This window comes from Cladophialophora immunda, assembly GCF_000835495.1.
Source record: "Cladophialophora immunda strain CBS 83496 unplaced genomic scaffold supercont1.3, whole genome shotgun sequence".
In the NCBI taxonomy this organism is placed as follows: Eukaryota; Fungi; Ascomycota; class Eurotiomycetes; order Chaetothyriales; family Herpotrichiellaceae; genus Cladophialophora; species Cladophialophora immunda.
In genome coordinates, this window is record NW_015622543.1 from 4,845,549 (window position 1) to 4,859,744 (window position 14,196).

The 14,196-nt window shown below is 54.8% G+C and overlaps 6 protein-coding genes across 6 annotated transcripts; 2 read left to right on the forward strand and 4 right to left on the reverse strand.

The window, feature by feature from the left end:
- Positions 1–22: 22 nt before the first annotated feature.
- Positions 23–3,819, reverse strand: PV07_06066 (uncharacterized protein). Its single transcript, XM_016393013.1, has 2 exons — positions 3,526–3,819; positions 23–3,214 (listed from the first exon to the last, which is right to left on the reverse strand). The coding sequence occupies exon 2, from the start codon at positions 2,632–2,634 to the stop codon at positions 109–111; it is 2,526 nt and encodes an 841-aa protein (XP_016250532.1). The 5' UTR covers positions 2,635–3,214; positions 3,526–3,819; the 3' UTR covers positions 23–108.
- A 374-nt stretch (positions 3,820–4,193) lies between these two features.
- Positions 4,194–5,532, reverse strand: PV07_06067 (uncharacterized protein). The gene is made up of 2 exons (XM_016393014.1): positions 5,137–5,532; positions 4,194–5,069 (listed from the first exon to the last, which is right to left on the reverse strand). Exons 1-2 carry the CDS (start codon positions 5,160–5,162, stop codon positions 4,406–4,408), a joined length of 690 nt encoding a protein of 229 aa, XP_016250533.1. The 5' UTR covers positions 5,163–5,532; the 3' UTR covers positions 4,194–4,405.
- A 412-nt stretch (positions 5,533–5,944) lies between these two features.
- On the forward strand, positions 5,945–6,718 carry PV07_06068 (uncharacterized protein). The gene is made up of 3 exons (XM_016393015.1): positions 5,945–6,220; positions 6,320–6,523; positions 6,570–6,718. The coding sequence occupies exons 1-3, from the start codon at positions 6,035–6,037 to the stop codon at positions 6,660–6,662; spliced, it is 483 nt and encodes a 160-aa protein (XP_016250534.1). The 5' UTR covers positions 5,945–6,034; the 3' UTR covers positions 6,663–6,718.
- A 107-nt stretch (positions 6,719–6,825) lies between these two features.
- PV07_06069 (uncharacterized protein) lies at positions 6,826–7,140 on the reverse strand (the record flags this gene model as incomplete). Its single annotated transcript, XM_016393016.1, has 1 exon — positions 6,826–7,140. The coding sequence occupies one exon, from the start codon at positions 7,138–7,140 to the stop codon at positions 6,826–6,828; it is 315 nt and encodes a 104-aa protein (XP_016250535.1).
- A 1,118-nt stretch (positions 7,141–8,258) lies between these two features.
- Positions 8,259–10,889, forward strand: PV07_06070 (uncharacterized protein). Its single transcript, XM_016393017.1, has 4 exons — positions 8,259–8,836; positions 8,886–9,914; positions 10,002–10,525; positions 10,593–10,889. Exons 1-4 carry the CDS (start codon positions 8,600–8,602, stop codon positions 10,657–10,659), a joined length of 1,857 nt encoding a protein of 618 aa, XP_016250536.1. The 5' UTR covers positions 8,259–8,599; the 3' UTR covers positions 10,660–10,889.
- Positions 10,721–14,133, reverse strand: PV07_06071 (elongation factor G, mitochondrial). Its single transcript, XM_016393018.1, has 3 exons — positions 13,858–14,133; positions 13,695–13,806; positions 10,721–13,644 (listed from the first exon to the last, which is right to left on the reverse strand). Exons 1-3 carry the CDS (start codon positions 14,073–14,075, stop codon positions 11,563–11,565), a joined length of 2,412 nt encoding a protein of 803 aa, XP_016250537.1. The 5' UTR covers positions 14,076–14,133; the 3' UTR covers positions 10,721–11,562.
- Positions 14,134–14,196: the final 63 nt, after the last annotated feature.

A 14,196-nucleotide genomic window follows, 5' to 3' on the forward strand; every position in this document is an offset into this window, starting at 1 on the left:
CACAAGCACAGCCAGACAGTCCAGATCATCATCACATGCCAGCCACTATTGAAAGACAATCGCCAACAGCACGTGCTTTTATGGTCATTTTCATTTCCTGTCCAAAGCCTATTCACCGCCTGTACCTCCAGTATTTGCCCGCTCTCTCAACCGCCGCCCTTCCATCAACCCGCGTAACCCGCGTTTCTGAAGTCCAATGACTGAGCTCAGATCGCCAGTCCATATTTCTTGGGACTCGTGCCCATTCTGCTCGGCGTTGTCGTCCTGTCCCGAAGTCTCGGTGTCCGTCCGGGACATGTCAGTCGACGTCGACGCCGAAGTTGCCGTCGAGGCTGAATCCATCGAGCTCGACTTCCCATGTCCTCTCTTCTTACTAGGTTCTTCGTAGTTTGTCGCCAGTTTGAGCCCTGCAGCCTTGTTCGCCAGGCCCAAGGTGCCGTCCCCAATGGTGGTGGCTTCACTCTCTCGTCGACCCATGTTAACCAGGTTGCTGCCGGCAGCACCCCGAAGGCCTCGACCGCCTCCTGCGGCCATAGCAGCCGCATTAAAGACTGCGGCAGAGTTTCGCCCGTCCAACACTTCATGCAGGCGTTCGACTGTCGCCTCAAGCAGTCCGTCAACCTGATAAGGTCTGGCCATCTGCAACAGAGAGCAGAGCGTGTGTGGCGTGCACAACGGTGACCCGACAGGTGGAAGTGAAGACGTATAGAGGAAATGCAATAACAGGTGGATCGTGGGAGCCATGTGGGGCAGGTACAATGATCTCGGTCGACTTGAAGGCGGTATGTTCGTTGTGTTTGGCAGCTCAACCAGCGTTCTGGTTGTAGAGCGACTCAGTGATCTTTGCGGATCCAAAATGCCATCACTTCCCACTGCGGACACTGCCAGCCCGTTCGCCACAGCTGGGGTGATGGTCAGCGACGAGTTGCGGCTGGCCTGCGACCGCATACTCGGCCTCAGTGTGGCCCCGTCCGATAGACTGACGTTCTCGTGAGTGGACACAGACTCGGCCAGCAGCTGATTGAAGAACGGACCCCAACGTCGAGACAGAATGTACGAGTTGCACGGAATCTTCTCTCCGCCCAGGGCCACAATCTCCATGTCAGACAGCTCTGCCAGACTCAACGCTGCCTGTCCGAGCTGTTCGGCGGTGCTGTTGTACGGTCTCCCGCCAGCTGCTTGACCCAGCAGACTAGATTGCATCGACGGAGGAATGTTCGGAGCAGATACCGAAACGTAGCCCGAAGTAGGGGCCACTTTTCGGGGGTTGTCGTAGAGGCCGAATGCTTCCAGCTCAACCATACAAACGTGACTGAAGTTGATCCGTCGATGGTTGTAATCGTCGACCAGGCTTCGCTTCCGGTTCCCCAGAATGACAAATGTATTCCTTCGATTCCACAACACTCCTCGGTTCCAGCTCCCTTGGGAGAAAATCGACCCATTCGTGTCAATCCGCGCCCAGGTAAGAGTCTTGAGATCCAGCGCCCATAGCGCATACTCATGTTTCGACGAAGTCAAGTACGTCCCGCTGACCACAAAATGACCGTCGATGATGCCGCCGTTGGGAAACCGCAGCCCGGGCGGAGACACGGACCCGGTCACGGGCTTCTCCATCAATGATCCATCCGGCAACCGGACCTGCAGCTCCAGCTTGACATCCAGAAAATTATAGTTGGAGTATATCAGCATCGACGTTCCGGGGCGCGGACTGGCTCTCTGGACTTGTGGATCGTTCAGCGGAACCCCTCGACCAATCAGCTCGGCTGACAGTCCTGTCATGGGAGCGACCATGCTCTTATATGCTCCACATTTGCGGTCCCACGCTGTCGTGCCTGTCCACCTCAGGCTGCGCAGGTTGAAGACGCTAAACTGCTCGATATAACTGTTACTGCTGTCTTGGCCCCCGGCGACAACCATTTCCGCACCGCCTGTTCCGTCCAATTGCACTCCGAGCGTGCCTGAATGGGGATCGGCAGATGGCGGATTGTGCTGGATGGCGGAGAGCGGAGCATTGGCAGAAGTGAACACGGCGGAAGATGGCAGGATCGCCGCGCAGTGAGCGTACCGCCCTTGGGGATTTTCAGGGGCCTGGATCAGGGTCCATTTTCGCGTGGGCACATCGAAGATGTGGATATCGGACATGACCACGACCTCGGGTTGGCCTTCTGGCTTGCCCGGTTGAGGAGTGGGTGCAGGTCTGCTGTGTGGCGCCGGCGACATTCCACCGTAGCAGACTAACTTCGAGTCTCCGAGGGGGCAGACGCTGTGAAAATATCGAGGGGGTGGAACATCTCCAAGGGCATCAACCCTGACCCAGTGCCGCCGGATGAGATCGAGCTCATAGAGGTCCGAAGACAGCTGTGGTTTCGTTCGGGAGTGTACTCTGCCCCCAAAAACGTACAGTTTGTCCCCGAGGATTGTCGTCGTTGCGCCAACCAGCCCCGGGGGCTCCTCACCTGTTGTCCTGTGCACATTGCAAACCAACCCCGACAAGTTCGTCGGAGCGGAGGTGTGCTGAGGAACCGAAGAAGATATGCCGATATTTGCACCCGCTCCGTCCATTGGTTGGTTCACACCATTTGTTCCCTCATTGCTCGCCTCCGAAGCAACGAGGCTCACTTGGCTGTTGTTCATTTCCGCCTGCTTGATCGTGAAGACTGAATCCCTTTCCTCCTCGCAATTTCGTAATTCTGCCGTAGACAGCAGGCCAGCCTCATCCGGATGTCTCGAGCACCATGGATGGCCGTTCAAGGTCGGAGTCGTTGGCGATGAATTAGTGGTTCTCAGTGTCCGAATAGTGGATTCTGAGGTAGCAGAGTGCTCTTCTCTAGTAAATGACGGCTGTGCAAACTCAGGAATGATTATAGGTACATATCGTGGCAATCGTGTGGTACTGGAAGACTTTGTCGCCGGGTCCGGCACATAATCATGGATTGGTAACTTCGTCAATCGATACCCAGAGACGTCGCTGGCTGTCTGTCGCGCGGTTGCAGAAGCAGCAGAGTTTCCTTTTGCCACAGACGGCAGGGAAGTACTCTGCCAGAGAGTGAAGACGCTGGAAACCACAGATTTGGAGTGATTGTCTGTGGCCAACGGCGGTATGGGCGGCCAGTGGTGTTCCTCGGGCGATGGTGGATCAAGATGTGAAGTGAGGAACCTCGAGTCACTCAGCCGTGGAATAGAACCCTGCTTACCAGCACTCTTGCGTCGAAACCTAGTCATGATTGTCAGCGCCAGTTTCAGGATGCCGGAGGCGGAGGACGGGCGAATAAGCAAGGACCACGGCAATATGACAAATGAGCAGACAAGGTGGACAGAGTGGAAAGAGCAACATTGCGATAGACCATGATGGGGGAGTTCCCCTTTTCCCGGGTCTTGTAGGCCATTGCGAGAAAGGGTACAAGCACACGCGTTCGTTTGTCCGGGCGGGCAATGTTGAGGGCAAGGCGGGCGGGATCAAAATCGGGCAGCAGAGGTGGCGCAAAGATCTCAACGACGGAGAGGGAGAAAAGATAGACCACTGACCGAGAGGACAAAGAACCTGTCTCGGGATGTCGCTTTTTTCGTGAAGGGTCGTTTTCTCTCCCGTGTCACTCTGGCTGGTGTCAGCGGAAAAGGGGGGTGTGAAAATCTATCAGCGGAAAGGTCCGACCGCGATCAATTGAAGTCGGAGAAAAGGCTGGCAAACGTCATGCAAGATTGGATCGAAGGAGAAGACAATGTCCAGATCTGTACAACTGGGTCTCTGCGGAGGACTGTAGGAGAATTATGAGGACATGGGGGGGGTGGAATTTTGTGTAGCGGAAGGAGAGTTGTTCCATGTCAGGTCTAGATGGGAATTTTTCCCTGCGCAGGAAGTCAGAGCTACTGCTGGCACTGGCATTGTCACTGGCGCACTCCCTGGCACTGGTGGGCACAGGTGGGCACTGGCTTGGGGGGAGGGAAAGAAATCGGGGGGGATGGGCGCTGCAGGCGGTGCCAGTAGCAGTTAGTTAAAGGGAGCTGCCGCCATGCCAAGCCGGCTACGAGCAGCCTCAAAGACCCAGGCCAGCCAATTGCCCAGCTCCAGAGGCGTCCTCAGAGTCCAGCAGGCCCAGACAGGTGCAGGTACTGACCTCAGTGACCAGGTTCAGGGGCTGAAGGGGGCGAGGCGACCAAGCACGGGGTACTGCGCTGTCATTGCCAGACGTGAAATCAGTGGTACCTCAATAAGAACAACAGACAGGACGCGCCGCACACAATTTCAAATAAACTTCTCTACAATTTCGCTCGTGGACATGTCATGAAACGGGCTTTCATTTTGTATACGGAGTCCAATTCCGGTTCTTCTTCATGGGCGTTTCTCAACGCCGCTACGTACTCGGTGGTATCAAATTTAACTTCCACGGTTCCTGCTTCCATCCGCCTAAGCAGCACTGGTCTTGTCCTTGGGCAGAGGGGTGGTTCGGAGGTATGGCTTGATGATTTTCATTTCTGGGAAGATGTCCTTCGCCTGCTCGGTCTTGACGCTAGGGTGGACAATCACGTCGTCGCCGGGCACCCAGTTGATCGGGGTGGTGACCTTGAACTTGTCGCCCGTCTGTAGCGAGTCGACGATTCGCAGAACTTCGGCCGTGTTGCGACCGGTCGAGGCAGGATAGGACAGGATGGTGCGGATGACCTTCTTCGGGTCAATGACGAAGACGGATCGGATGGTGAAGGCAATGCCCTTTTCATCCACGTTTGTAGCATCCTGATGATCAATCATGTCATAGAGAAGCGCGATCTGTCTGTTCTTGTCCCCAATGATGGGGAAGTTCAGATTGCTGCCGCTGATCTCGTTGATGTCCTTGATCCACTCTCCGTGACTGTCAATGGTGTTGGCCGAAAGCCCAATCAATTTGACGCCTCTTCTTGTGAACTCTGGCTCCAATTTGGCAAAGGCTCCCAACTCGGTCGTGCAGACGGGGGTGAAGTCTTCCGGGTGCGAGAAGAGGATGACCCAGTTGTTGCCGATGAACTCGTGGAAATCAATGGGGCCTTTGGTGGTCTGGGCTTGGAAATTGGGGGCAATTGAGCCCAGGCGAAGGCTAGAGGGCAATGGCCGTTAGCAACGAAAGTCCAAACAGCTTTGGCAAAGAGAAGGAAGCGACGTACGGTTCGGGGCGGTCGGTGGATCCCATTTTCTCTGATGGTGTTTGTGTGTAGTGTTGCAAATCAGTACAATCGGTAGAGGGCAAGCGTGAGGACAAGACTGCGATTGCGCAAGAATGCGATGGAGGGGTAGGCGAGCAGTTATATACTAGTCAATCAGAAGGAGACTGGTGAAAAAAGGGTCGAGCCTCTGGGCTCAAGCGGCGACGACAAATCTTTTTTTCCTGCTCTTCTCGAACATGCCTCCGGCCTGCTCGCCTGCCACAGCTAGTGGCATGATTGCTTGCCCCTCGTGCTCCCATGATGCGGGTGGGCTCCATAATGGCATCAGCACTTAGTAGCAAGGCAAGCAAACAACCTGGCCAAGGGCGGGAGCATGTCAGCGGTAGAAGAACGGTGTCCACCCATCCGCTCAGGGTATCGATTTGCGTTGAAGCCAGACAATCAGCAAGAGACCTGAGCACGCAATCGGCAGCGCGCTTGTCCTGTTTGACACTCAGTGGCTCGGCATCTTCAGCCTTGCGCATGCCCCTCCATTCACGTGCAAGGCTAGGAACCTTTGCCCCTCATTGGCTTTCTTTAGGGTAGGGCTTCGACGAGGACACGAGCTGGTCCGCATCTCATTTCCAAGGGGCCTCGAAGACTGTAGCCGGCCTGACAAGGTAGCACGGCCGTGGCTAAATGTTGTCAGCATACTATTCAGTTTCTGTAGATGTAAAAGCTCAAACTAGTCGACGTCATTCCGACGAATTGCCGAGTGTCAATTGAAAGTTCATAATATCTCCAGAAACCCCAAGCCTCGTGTTGGCAGAAGTCCAGACCTGGCATATACACTGGCCATACATCTGTCGAGAATCAGTCCCTCTACCGCTGTCAGCAATTTACACGGACACGCACGACGATGGAACCCGCTTCGCCGCCAGCACCGAGTGCCGATGCACCGTCAGCCGACGAGCTCCCGCCAGAAGCGATTGCTCTGGCAGGAAGGTTCTTCGACGCCGCGCGGTCAGGTCAGATGGATATATTCGAGCAAGCCTTGCCACGGGGTCTTCCTGCGAACCTGACCAATGACAAGGGCGACACATTGGTAAGTGCTCAGAAAGGGTGAAGGAGACAGTGTCGGGGGATTTTGTATTTCCCCAGACTGTCAGAGCGGCGTCTCTGGCAAAATGACTAACCCACTCAGCTGATGCTTGCCTCTTACCACGGCCACGCCCCCTTGGCTTCGCTGCTGGTGCAGCACGGCGCAGATCCCAATCGCTTGAACGACCGAGGGCAATCAATCTTGGCAGGAGTGGTGTTCAAGAACGAGGCCGAAGTGATTGACATCCTTTTGGAAGCTGGGGCTGACCCCGAGATTGGGCAGCCGAGCGCTCTGGATGCGACAAGAGTATGATTGTCAATGTCCCGACGAGCACCCGCTAATGATGAGCAAGGTCTTCAGACAAGAAGCATACGAACAAAAGTTCAAAGAGCAGATTGAGAAACTAAAAGCCGCCGGAGCCCGAGCAATGGACGGCAGTTCATGATCTGTATTCATAGCTTTGTCTCTTCCCCTTCTATTCCAATGTCAATATACAACAGAACGTTCATAGCTCGTGCTTTCGCGTTTCAAAATGACTTTTATTTGTCCACAGACGCCTCCAACGCCATGCTAAAACTCAAACACGGATATCCTTCGTCGACGATGGTCTACTGATATGCATGACCAGGTTCGTTGCCCATTCTGGACTGTTGCAGCACCTTCTGAGACGGGATTTTGACAGAGCTCGGAGCGGGCGGAGGCTTGGGATAGCAGCCAGTACACCAATCGTATTTCCGCTTCTGGATTAAGTGCATTTGATGGCACCACTCAGCCACTGGCGCGGCTGGCTGCAAGGATGTCGCCGACGAGGTTCGAGATGAAGGTGCAGATGAAGGCGGGGATGTCTTGGGCCGTTCAGCCGCTTTTTCGAGAGCCCGTTCATAGTCGGAATAGTACCGGCTGGATGCTCTGGCGTGAGACATTGCGGACTGGGTGAGCGTTGGTCTGGCTGGAGTTGGACGAGAGACACTCGCTCGACTGTTCTCGAGGAGGCGTTTGACTCCAAATATGTTTGCTGGAGGGAGGTAAGGCTAGTATAGGTGGAACAGATGACGTGTGGTCTGAGGTGGGATGTGTTGAATAAGTGCGCTTTGGGGAAGGATGCATAAAGCCGGCGTGCCGATGACCAACAAATCGAGCTTGTGCAAGGTCCTGACCGATGTATCGAGGTGGAAACAGTGGAGTGATGGCCGAGGGTCAAGATAGGACGCGTAAGGATAAGTGGGTGAGACGAAGACCACCACAAGCAGTGACAACACGATCAGAAGGGATGTAGAAGAAGATCAGCAACTGGGGGAGATTGACGGACGGGTCTGAGATATACGTAGGGTTGGACGTGGGGATGGGACGGGGTGTCACACAAAGCACATTCTGCCATCTGTGGTTATGCAGGGTGAAACGAACAGTCCCAAGAAAAGCTGTCCACAGACGATGGAACCCAACATTCTGAGCACATGTGCTGTTTGAGGACGAGACAAGGAGACAAGCGAGAAGAGGGAGCCACTCGGTGGTTTGTCGTGGAGGCTTCTCAGCTGAGAAAAGAGGTGTGAGATACCAGCCGCTGACCATCTGCGCAAGGCGAAAGGACACCGAAAGACCAGAAACGGGTTCGGGGAATCGGTCGAGAAGAAATCCCAAAAAGTAAAACGTCAAAAAGGGAAAAGGGGCCCAGGTTGTGCCCAGGTTATGCCCAGGTTGTTGATGGATCAAGAGAGAAGAAAAAGTTGCTGGTGTCCTTTGCATGTGAGACTGAGACAGAGCCACAAGTGCCGATGTCACTGTCACGTTCCCGAATCCAGCCTGCGCAGGCGACTGCGACCCGTTTGCATCAACACACAGCCTGCTGCGTGCTCCAGCTGGGCATACGCCTCCCCTATTTTTGGCCATTGGGTGTCTCTCTCCCGTCCATCAATCTTCATCACCACCGTTATCTCCTTCTGGGCTTGATGCTGTGGCTGGTGACGGTCCTTTTGCCCTGCCAACTGCCGCATCGGTTCGCATGTCCTCGAGGCCCAGATCTCCACCGCTGCCACAACCCCCTCTTGGCTGAATGATGTGCCATCCATGATTCCGAGATGATCATCCCGAACACAGATCTCGAATCTGATGCCTTCTCCTCTTTTCCTCGTCACCCTCACACCATCAAGCCCTCTCCGGAATCTCAGCGATTGGCTGCACCCCGCAAAAGATGTTCCTCGGGCTGCTCAGGTCCGCATGCGGGGGAAGCACACGGACGTGGCTTTATCGACAAGGTAGGACAGGTAGGTCGGTGAGGTTTCTGAGGACAATCAGTTTTGCTATTCTGTCAGTCGTCGTAGTCACAACGCCTCCTCCCTCTTCGCCTGCTGAGACTGCTACGAACGACCTCCTTCTTGAGCCACCATGTCCGCCAGGAACGGTGTCAACGGCCATGCCGATGGCTCCTCGAATGCCCTCTGCTCGGTGGATGAATTAGTATCTCGCAAATATGACTTTGTTATTGTTGGAGGAGGAACCGCTGGGCTGGCGGTCGCTGCTCGCTTGACGGAGGATCCAAACGTCTCGGTAGCTGTCCTGGAAGCCGGAGAGAATCGAATGGATGACAAGAGCGTGTCAACCCCTTCGCTCTATCCTACAATGGTGAGATACATGACCTTCAATCCCACCCGAAGCTCCTGACCCCTTTCAGATCGGCAGGAAAGAGTACGACTGGTGCATGACCAGCATACCACAGCCCAATGCAGGCAACAAGGTCTACTCGATGCCGCGCGGGAAAGTACTTGGCGGCAGCTCTGCCATCAACTATCTCATGTACGTCAGAGGGTCAAAGAAGGACTACGACGGATGGGAGTCAATGGGCAACCCTGGCTGGGGTTGGGACGATATGCTTCCTTACTTCAAGAAACACCAAACAGTGGACAACACGCCCAGACACAGCGATCCACAATTTATGCCCATTGCGGGAGGAGATAAGTACCACGGATCCAATGGGCCCATCCATACCAGTTTTAACGACTGGTATATGCCATTGGAGGTGGAGTTCGCCGAAGCTGCATATGCAGTCACTGGGACAAAGAAGACGGTCCACGACGCGTGGAGTGGCGACCATCTGGGCTTCTATTCGAGTCTGGGAGCCGTCAACAGGACCGACGATCCCGGCAACCGATCCTATGCCGCCACAGGATACCTTCGCCCGAACTTGAGACGACCTAACCTCAAAGTTTTAACTGAGGCGCAGGCCACCAAGATCATCTTGGACGGAGATGCCGCCAAGGGCGTTGAATTCGTGCACAAGGGCCAGAAATACAGGGCTCAGGCAACGCGCGAAGTTGTTTTGTCCGCAGGTGTGATTCAAAGCCCTCAATTACTCGAACTCTCTGGAATTGGCGACCCTGAGGTTCTCCGAGCGGCTGGTGTCGAGTGCGTCGTTGAGAATAAGGGAGTAGGCGCCAATTTCCAGGATCACGTTCTCGGCGGACTCCTATACGATCTGAAACCGGGTATTGATTCCATGGATGCATTGCACGGGGAAGAGTTCATGAAGATGCAGCAGGACGTCTATCAGAACAGCCAGAAAGGGCTCTTCGCCAATCCGGGGATGATGATGGGGTTCGTGTCGTACGCGTCTGTGGTGACTCCCGACGAGCTTGAGGCGACCATCAAGGAAATCAAGCAGAAGTCGCTTGCAAAGACAGACTTTGAAAAGGCTCAAGAGAAGGTAAGTGCTTATTACTCGGAGCCAGAACAAGTCCAGTATACCTCTGATAATGTCACTCGGCTGACGCAACTCGATCCTGTGCGCTAGGTAATCGTCGACCAGCTCCGCGACCCAACGTTTGCCAATCTCCAAACCTTCTGCATCCCCTGCCGCCTCGACGTGGCCAAGGGCTCGGATCAGACCCTGTTCTTTGGCAAACCACCCAACGGAAAACAACAGCTCTCCTTACTTATGTGCCTTGAACACCCTCTGTCAAGGGGAACAGTACACATCAGATCGTCGGACCCGCTGGCACCGCCAGAAATCGACCCAGGCTACTTCCGGAACGAGGTTGACGCTAAGATTCTCGCGGCGGGCATGAAATGGATGGACCAGGTGGCCAAACACCCGTTGCTGGCGAAATCACTCGCTGAGCGAGAACTGCCGCCCGAGACCGAGAATCTAGACACCGAGGAGAAGAGAGTCGAGTATGTCAAAAACCACATCAGCACACAATATCACTTGATCGGCACTTGTGCGCTGGGCGAGGTTGTGGACACAGACTTGAAGGTAAAAGGCGTCAAGAACCTGAGGGTGGTGGACGCCTCGGTCTTCCCTGGTCATGTCTCTGGGTGAGTTCCAAGCTCTTTTTTCTTCCCTTGGATTGTGCGTCGGTTATGCTGATTTCTTTCAAAACAGGAATATCATGGCTACTACTTATGCCGTGGCTGAGAAAGGCGCAGATCTGATCAAGAAAGATATTTGAGCACAAGAACTAACGAATAGGCGAGACTCTCCAGGACGAGAGCGCTCAAAAGATTGTCCGCCTTCACTTGACGAGACTCGTTTTGTGTTTCCTCTGCCTTCCTTCCTCATCTCGAACTGCTACATGCAACTACAAAAGGCCGGCCTCAATTCCGGAATGGAGTCACGCTCGCTTACTCACCAACGTAGGGAAAGAGATGGATGGATGGACATGTTGCTCCGTATGGTGTGTCCACGATGAATACAGATGAGGCAGCCCAAACAAAAGCCTTTTTCAATTCTGCTCAGTCCGGGAGGGCCTGCGAAATTCCCGGCTACTTCCCCATCCTCTCCCATTTGACTAGTATGTGTAAGTCTAGATGTACACGCCGAAGCTGGGTAGTTCTAAACGGCGAATGCAAACGCTCAGAGTAGAGTGGTAGTAGTAACACATGCCCCCGGAAAGAACCATCTACGACGCCGACCCCCTTTTTGCAACACCCGACCCAGCGGTGCCGTCCATCCTACGAGATCCCAACTCAAAACGCACACCAGTACCTCGTGTTCATGGTCGACTCATGACTCCCTGCACAACCAGGTATCGACGTGACAACACATCAACTGCAACTTTTTGCAAGATGACGACCGTCACCTGTGGGTCTCGGCCAACAGAATGCTCTGCGGCCGTCGAGGAGCGTTCCGAATCTCCAACATCATGCCTTGCTCGCCAGGTTCTGGCGTACTTCTCCTGCCCAGCCAGCCTCTTCGTTTGCACGGGCCAGGAAAGCCTCAACTCGGGCCGATTGCCACATAACCCCCACGGAGAAAGGCCAACGTCCTGAGAGCATGTTTGGACAGGCTGGCGACAAAGCCGGCTTCACGCCCCCTTTCATTCGTCCCACCTCAAGACAGTGCAGTCCCTTTTTCATTTCTTGTTCCTCTCGGCCTGGGCCTTCAAGAACTCGGACTGGAGCTCCTTCTGCAGTTGCATCGGAGCGCGCTCGTAGTGGCTGAACTCCATACTGAACTCGCCCTTGCCCTGCGTCGCCGCCCGCAGGTTGCCGCTGAATCCAAACATGCCGTTGAGGCTGGTGTCGGCCCAGACCGTGAAGTCGTCCACGCCGACTTCGGTGTCGTTGATCACGGCGTTGCGCTTCTGCAACAGTCCGACCACGTTGCCCTGGAACTCGGTCGGGGCCGTCACGACCGTCTTCATCATCGGCTCCAGCACCACCGGGTCGGCGTCCATGAATGCTTTTCGGAAGGCCTGCTGCGTCGCGTTCTTGAATGCCATTTCGCTCGAATCCGTCATGTGTGTTGCGCCGTCATTGATGATCATGGTCGCGCCGAGGACTTTGTGTCCGACCAAGGGGCCCTTTTCGCAAGACAGGTGGAATCCCTTTTCACAAGCAAACAAGAATTTCTCGGAAATGGCGCCACCAATAATATGTTCCTCAAAGTGGTTGCCCTCGAGGTTACCTTTGGGCTCCATATAGCCAGCAACACGGGCGTAATCACCCGCTCCGCCGGTTTGTTTCTTGAGGAGATGGTTGAATTCGACCCGTTTGGTGATGGTCTCTCGGTAAGCAACGCGAGGTGGTCCTGTTTCGCAATCGACCTTGTATTCTCGGCGCATACGCTCGACGTAGACCTCGAGGTGGAGTTCACCCATGCCCGAGATGATTGTCTGCTCGCTTTCGGTGTCGAAATGGACTCTGAATGTCGGATCTTCGCGCTGGAACCGGGCAATGGCTTTGGAGAAGTTGGGTAAGTCTTTGTTGTTCTTCGGTTTGATACTGAGAGAGATGACGGGTTCGGGCACGAACATGCTGGTCATGGTGTAGCCCAACTGCCCGTCCGTAAACGTGTCTCCGGATGCACAGTCAATCCCAAACACCGCGCAGATCTCTCCGGCACCGACTTCGTTCACTTCTTCCATCTCGTTGGAGTGCATGCGAACAATACGGGGAATCTTGACTCTCTTATCAGTTCGGGCATTGAACACGTTCAGGCCCTTTCGCAGTTTGCCTTGATACACACGGATATAGGTGAGTTGACCAAAGTTTGATTCCTCCAACTTAAATGCCAGACCGACGAAGGGCAGCGAATTGTAAGGTACAAGCTTGACCGGAGCCTCCTTCTGCCTTCGGTCCAGAGCGGTGTTTGATACCTCTGATGGGTTGGGAAGATAGTCGCAGACACCGTCGAGCATCGGCTGGATGAATTTATCGGCGAGAGCAGATCCCATGAAAATTGGCGTGAACTTTAGCGAGATGGTCGCCCTCCGAATGGCGGCCTTCAGCTGCTCAACCGTGGGCTCCTGTTCATCCAAGAACAAGTTGGCAATTTCGTCGTCGACATCGGCAAGTGTCTCGATCAGCTTTGCCCTTTTCTCCTTTGCGAGCTGCTGAACCTCGGCTGGGATTTCGTCCTTGGTGACAATGATCTCACCACGCTCGCCCTCGGCATAGTATGTCTTCATGGTGATCAGGTCGACCACGCCGCGGAACTCGTCTTCGGCGCCGATGGGTACCTGAACAGCCGCGGCGGCGATTTTGAGCTTCTTGTTGATCTGGTCGACGGCTTTCCAGGGATTTGCGCCCATCCGGTCCATTTTGTTGATGAAGGTGATTCGGGGCACATTGTATCTCCGCATCTGTCGGTCCACTGTGATGGTCTGACTTTGGACGCCGGAAACGGCACATAGAATCATGACAGCGCCGTCAAGCACCCGCAGTGCACGCTCCACCTCAATGGTAAAGTCAATGTGTCCGGGCGTGTCGATCAAGTTGATGTGGTATTTTTCTTCCTTGCCGTTTTCCTTTTTCACCCAATCACAGAAAGTGGCGGCGGATTGGATGGTGATGCCCTTTTCTCGTTCGAGTTCCATCGAGTCCATCTTCGCCCCGACTGCGTCTTTGCCACGGACTTCATGGATGGACTTGATCCGGCCCGTGTAGAAGAGGACACGTTCCGTCGCCGTCGTTTTGCCGGAATCAATATGCGCCTGTCGACTGTCAACTGACTGACCTTTGAGGAACAGGGCTCGTGACTGACCGCGATACCAATGTTTCGTACTCTTGACAGCCGGTGCGCCTCCTCGGGCGCCAAGTTGTGAATGATGGTCTCTTGAGAGAGGGCCTCGGGGTCATCCTGGGCTTCTTCGAGCCTGGTCCGTTATCAGACAAAGACCATAGCCAAAGCGATGAGAAATGCTTACATTGCAGCCGCGGCGCCGGCAGCACCTCGTCGTTGCTGCCACCGCCGGTCCAGCGGCCATTGTTGCGACGGTGCCCTCAGGGTCGCGGACAGCGTCGGGAGTACCGCAGTGGAAGCGCATCGTCGGCATACCCAATGTCGCGCGAGACCCGAGTTGTGCGAACGTGCCAAATTGCCGAGAAGCCTCGAAGAGCCTCCGATAGCACGCGAGGCACTCATCCTGACAGGTCGCGCGGCCACGAAGCTGGAAACGCGGATCCTCGACACTTCAATGCTCGATGGTGTGGTTTGACGGGAACTTTTTTTCTCGAGCTCAACCCTGCGTCGCCAAGGTGGACCC

Bases quoted from the DNA above. Each gene is read 5' to 3' on its own strand.
- PV07_06066 (XM_016393013.1), bottom strand. From the start codon at position 2,634: ATGAACAACAGCCAAGTGAGCCTCGTTGCTTCGGAGGCGAGCAATGAG.
- PV07_06067 (XM_016393014.1), bottom strand. From the start codon at position 5,162: ATGGGATCCACCGACCGCCCCGAACC. The intron at 5,070-5,136 runs GTACGTCGCTTC...ATTGCCCTCTAG, and splicing joins TCCACCGACCGCCCCGAACC to CCTTCGCCTGGGCTCAATTG.
- PV07_06068 (XM_016393015.1), top strand. From the start codon at position 6,035: ATGGAACCCGCTTCGCCGCCAGCACCGAGTGCCGATGCACCGTCAGCC. The intron at 6,221-6,319 runs GTAAGTGCTCAG...TAACCCACTCAG, and splicing joins ATGACAAGGGCGACACATTG to CTGATGCTTGCCTCTTACCA. The intron at 6,524-6,569 runs GTATGATTGTCA...ATGATGAGCAAG, and splicing joins GCGCTCTGGATGCGACAAGA to GTCTTCAGACAAGAAGCATA.
- PV07_06070 (XM_016393017.1), top strand. From the start codon at position 8,600: ATGTCCGCCAGGAACGGTGTCAACGGCCATGCCGATGGCTCCTCGAAT. The intron at 8,837-8,885 runs GTGAGATACATG...GACCCCTTTCAG, and splicing joins CTTCGCTCTATCCTACAATG to ATCGGCAGGAAAGAGTACGA. The intron at 10,526-10,592 runs GTGAGTTCCAAG...CTTTCAAAACAG, and splicing joins TTCCCTGGTCATGTCTCTGG to GAATATCATGGCTACTACTT.
- PV07_06071 (XM_016393018.1), bottom strand. From the start codon at position 14,075: ATGAGTGCCTCGCGTGCTATCGGAGGCTCTTCGAGGCTTCTCGGCAAT. The intron at 13,807-13,857 runs GTAAGCATTTCT...ATAACGGACCAG, and splicing joins GCCGGCGCCGCGGCTGCAAT to GCTCGAAGAAGCCCAGGATG. The intron at 13,645-13,694 runs GTCAGTCACGAG...GACAGTCGACAG, and splicing joins TACGAAACATTGGTATCGCG to GCGCATATTGATTCCGGCAA.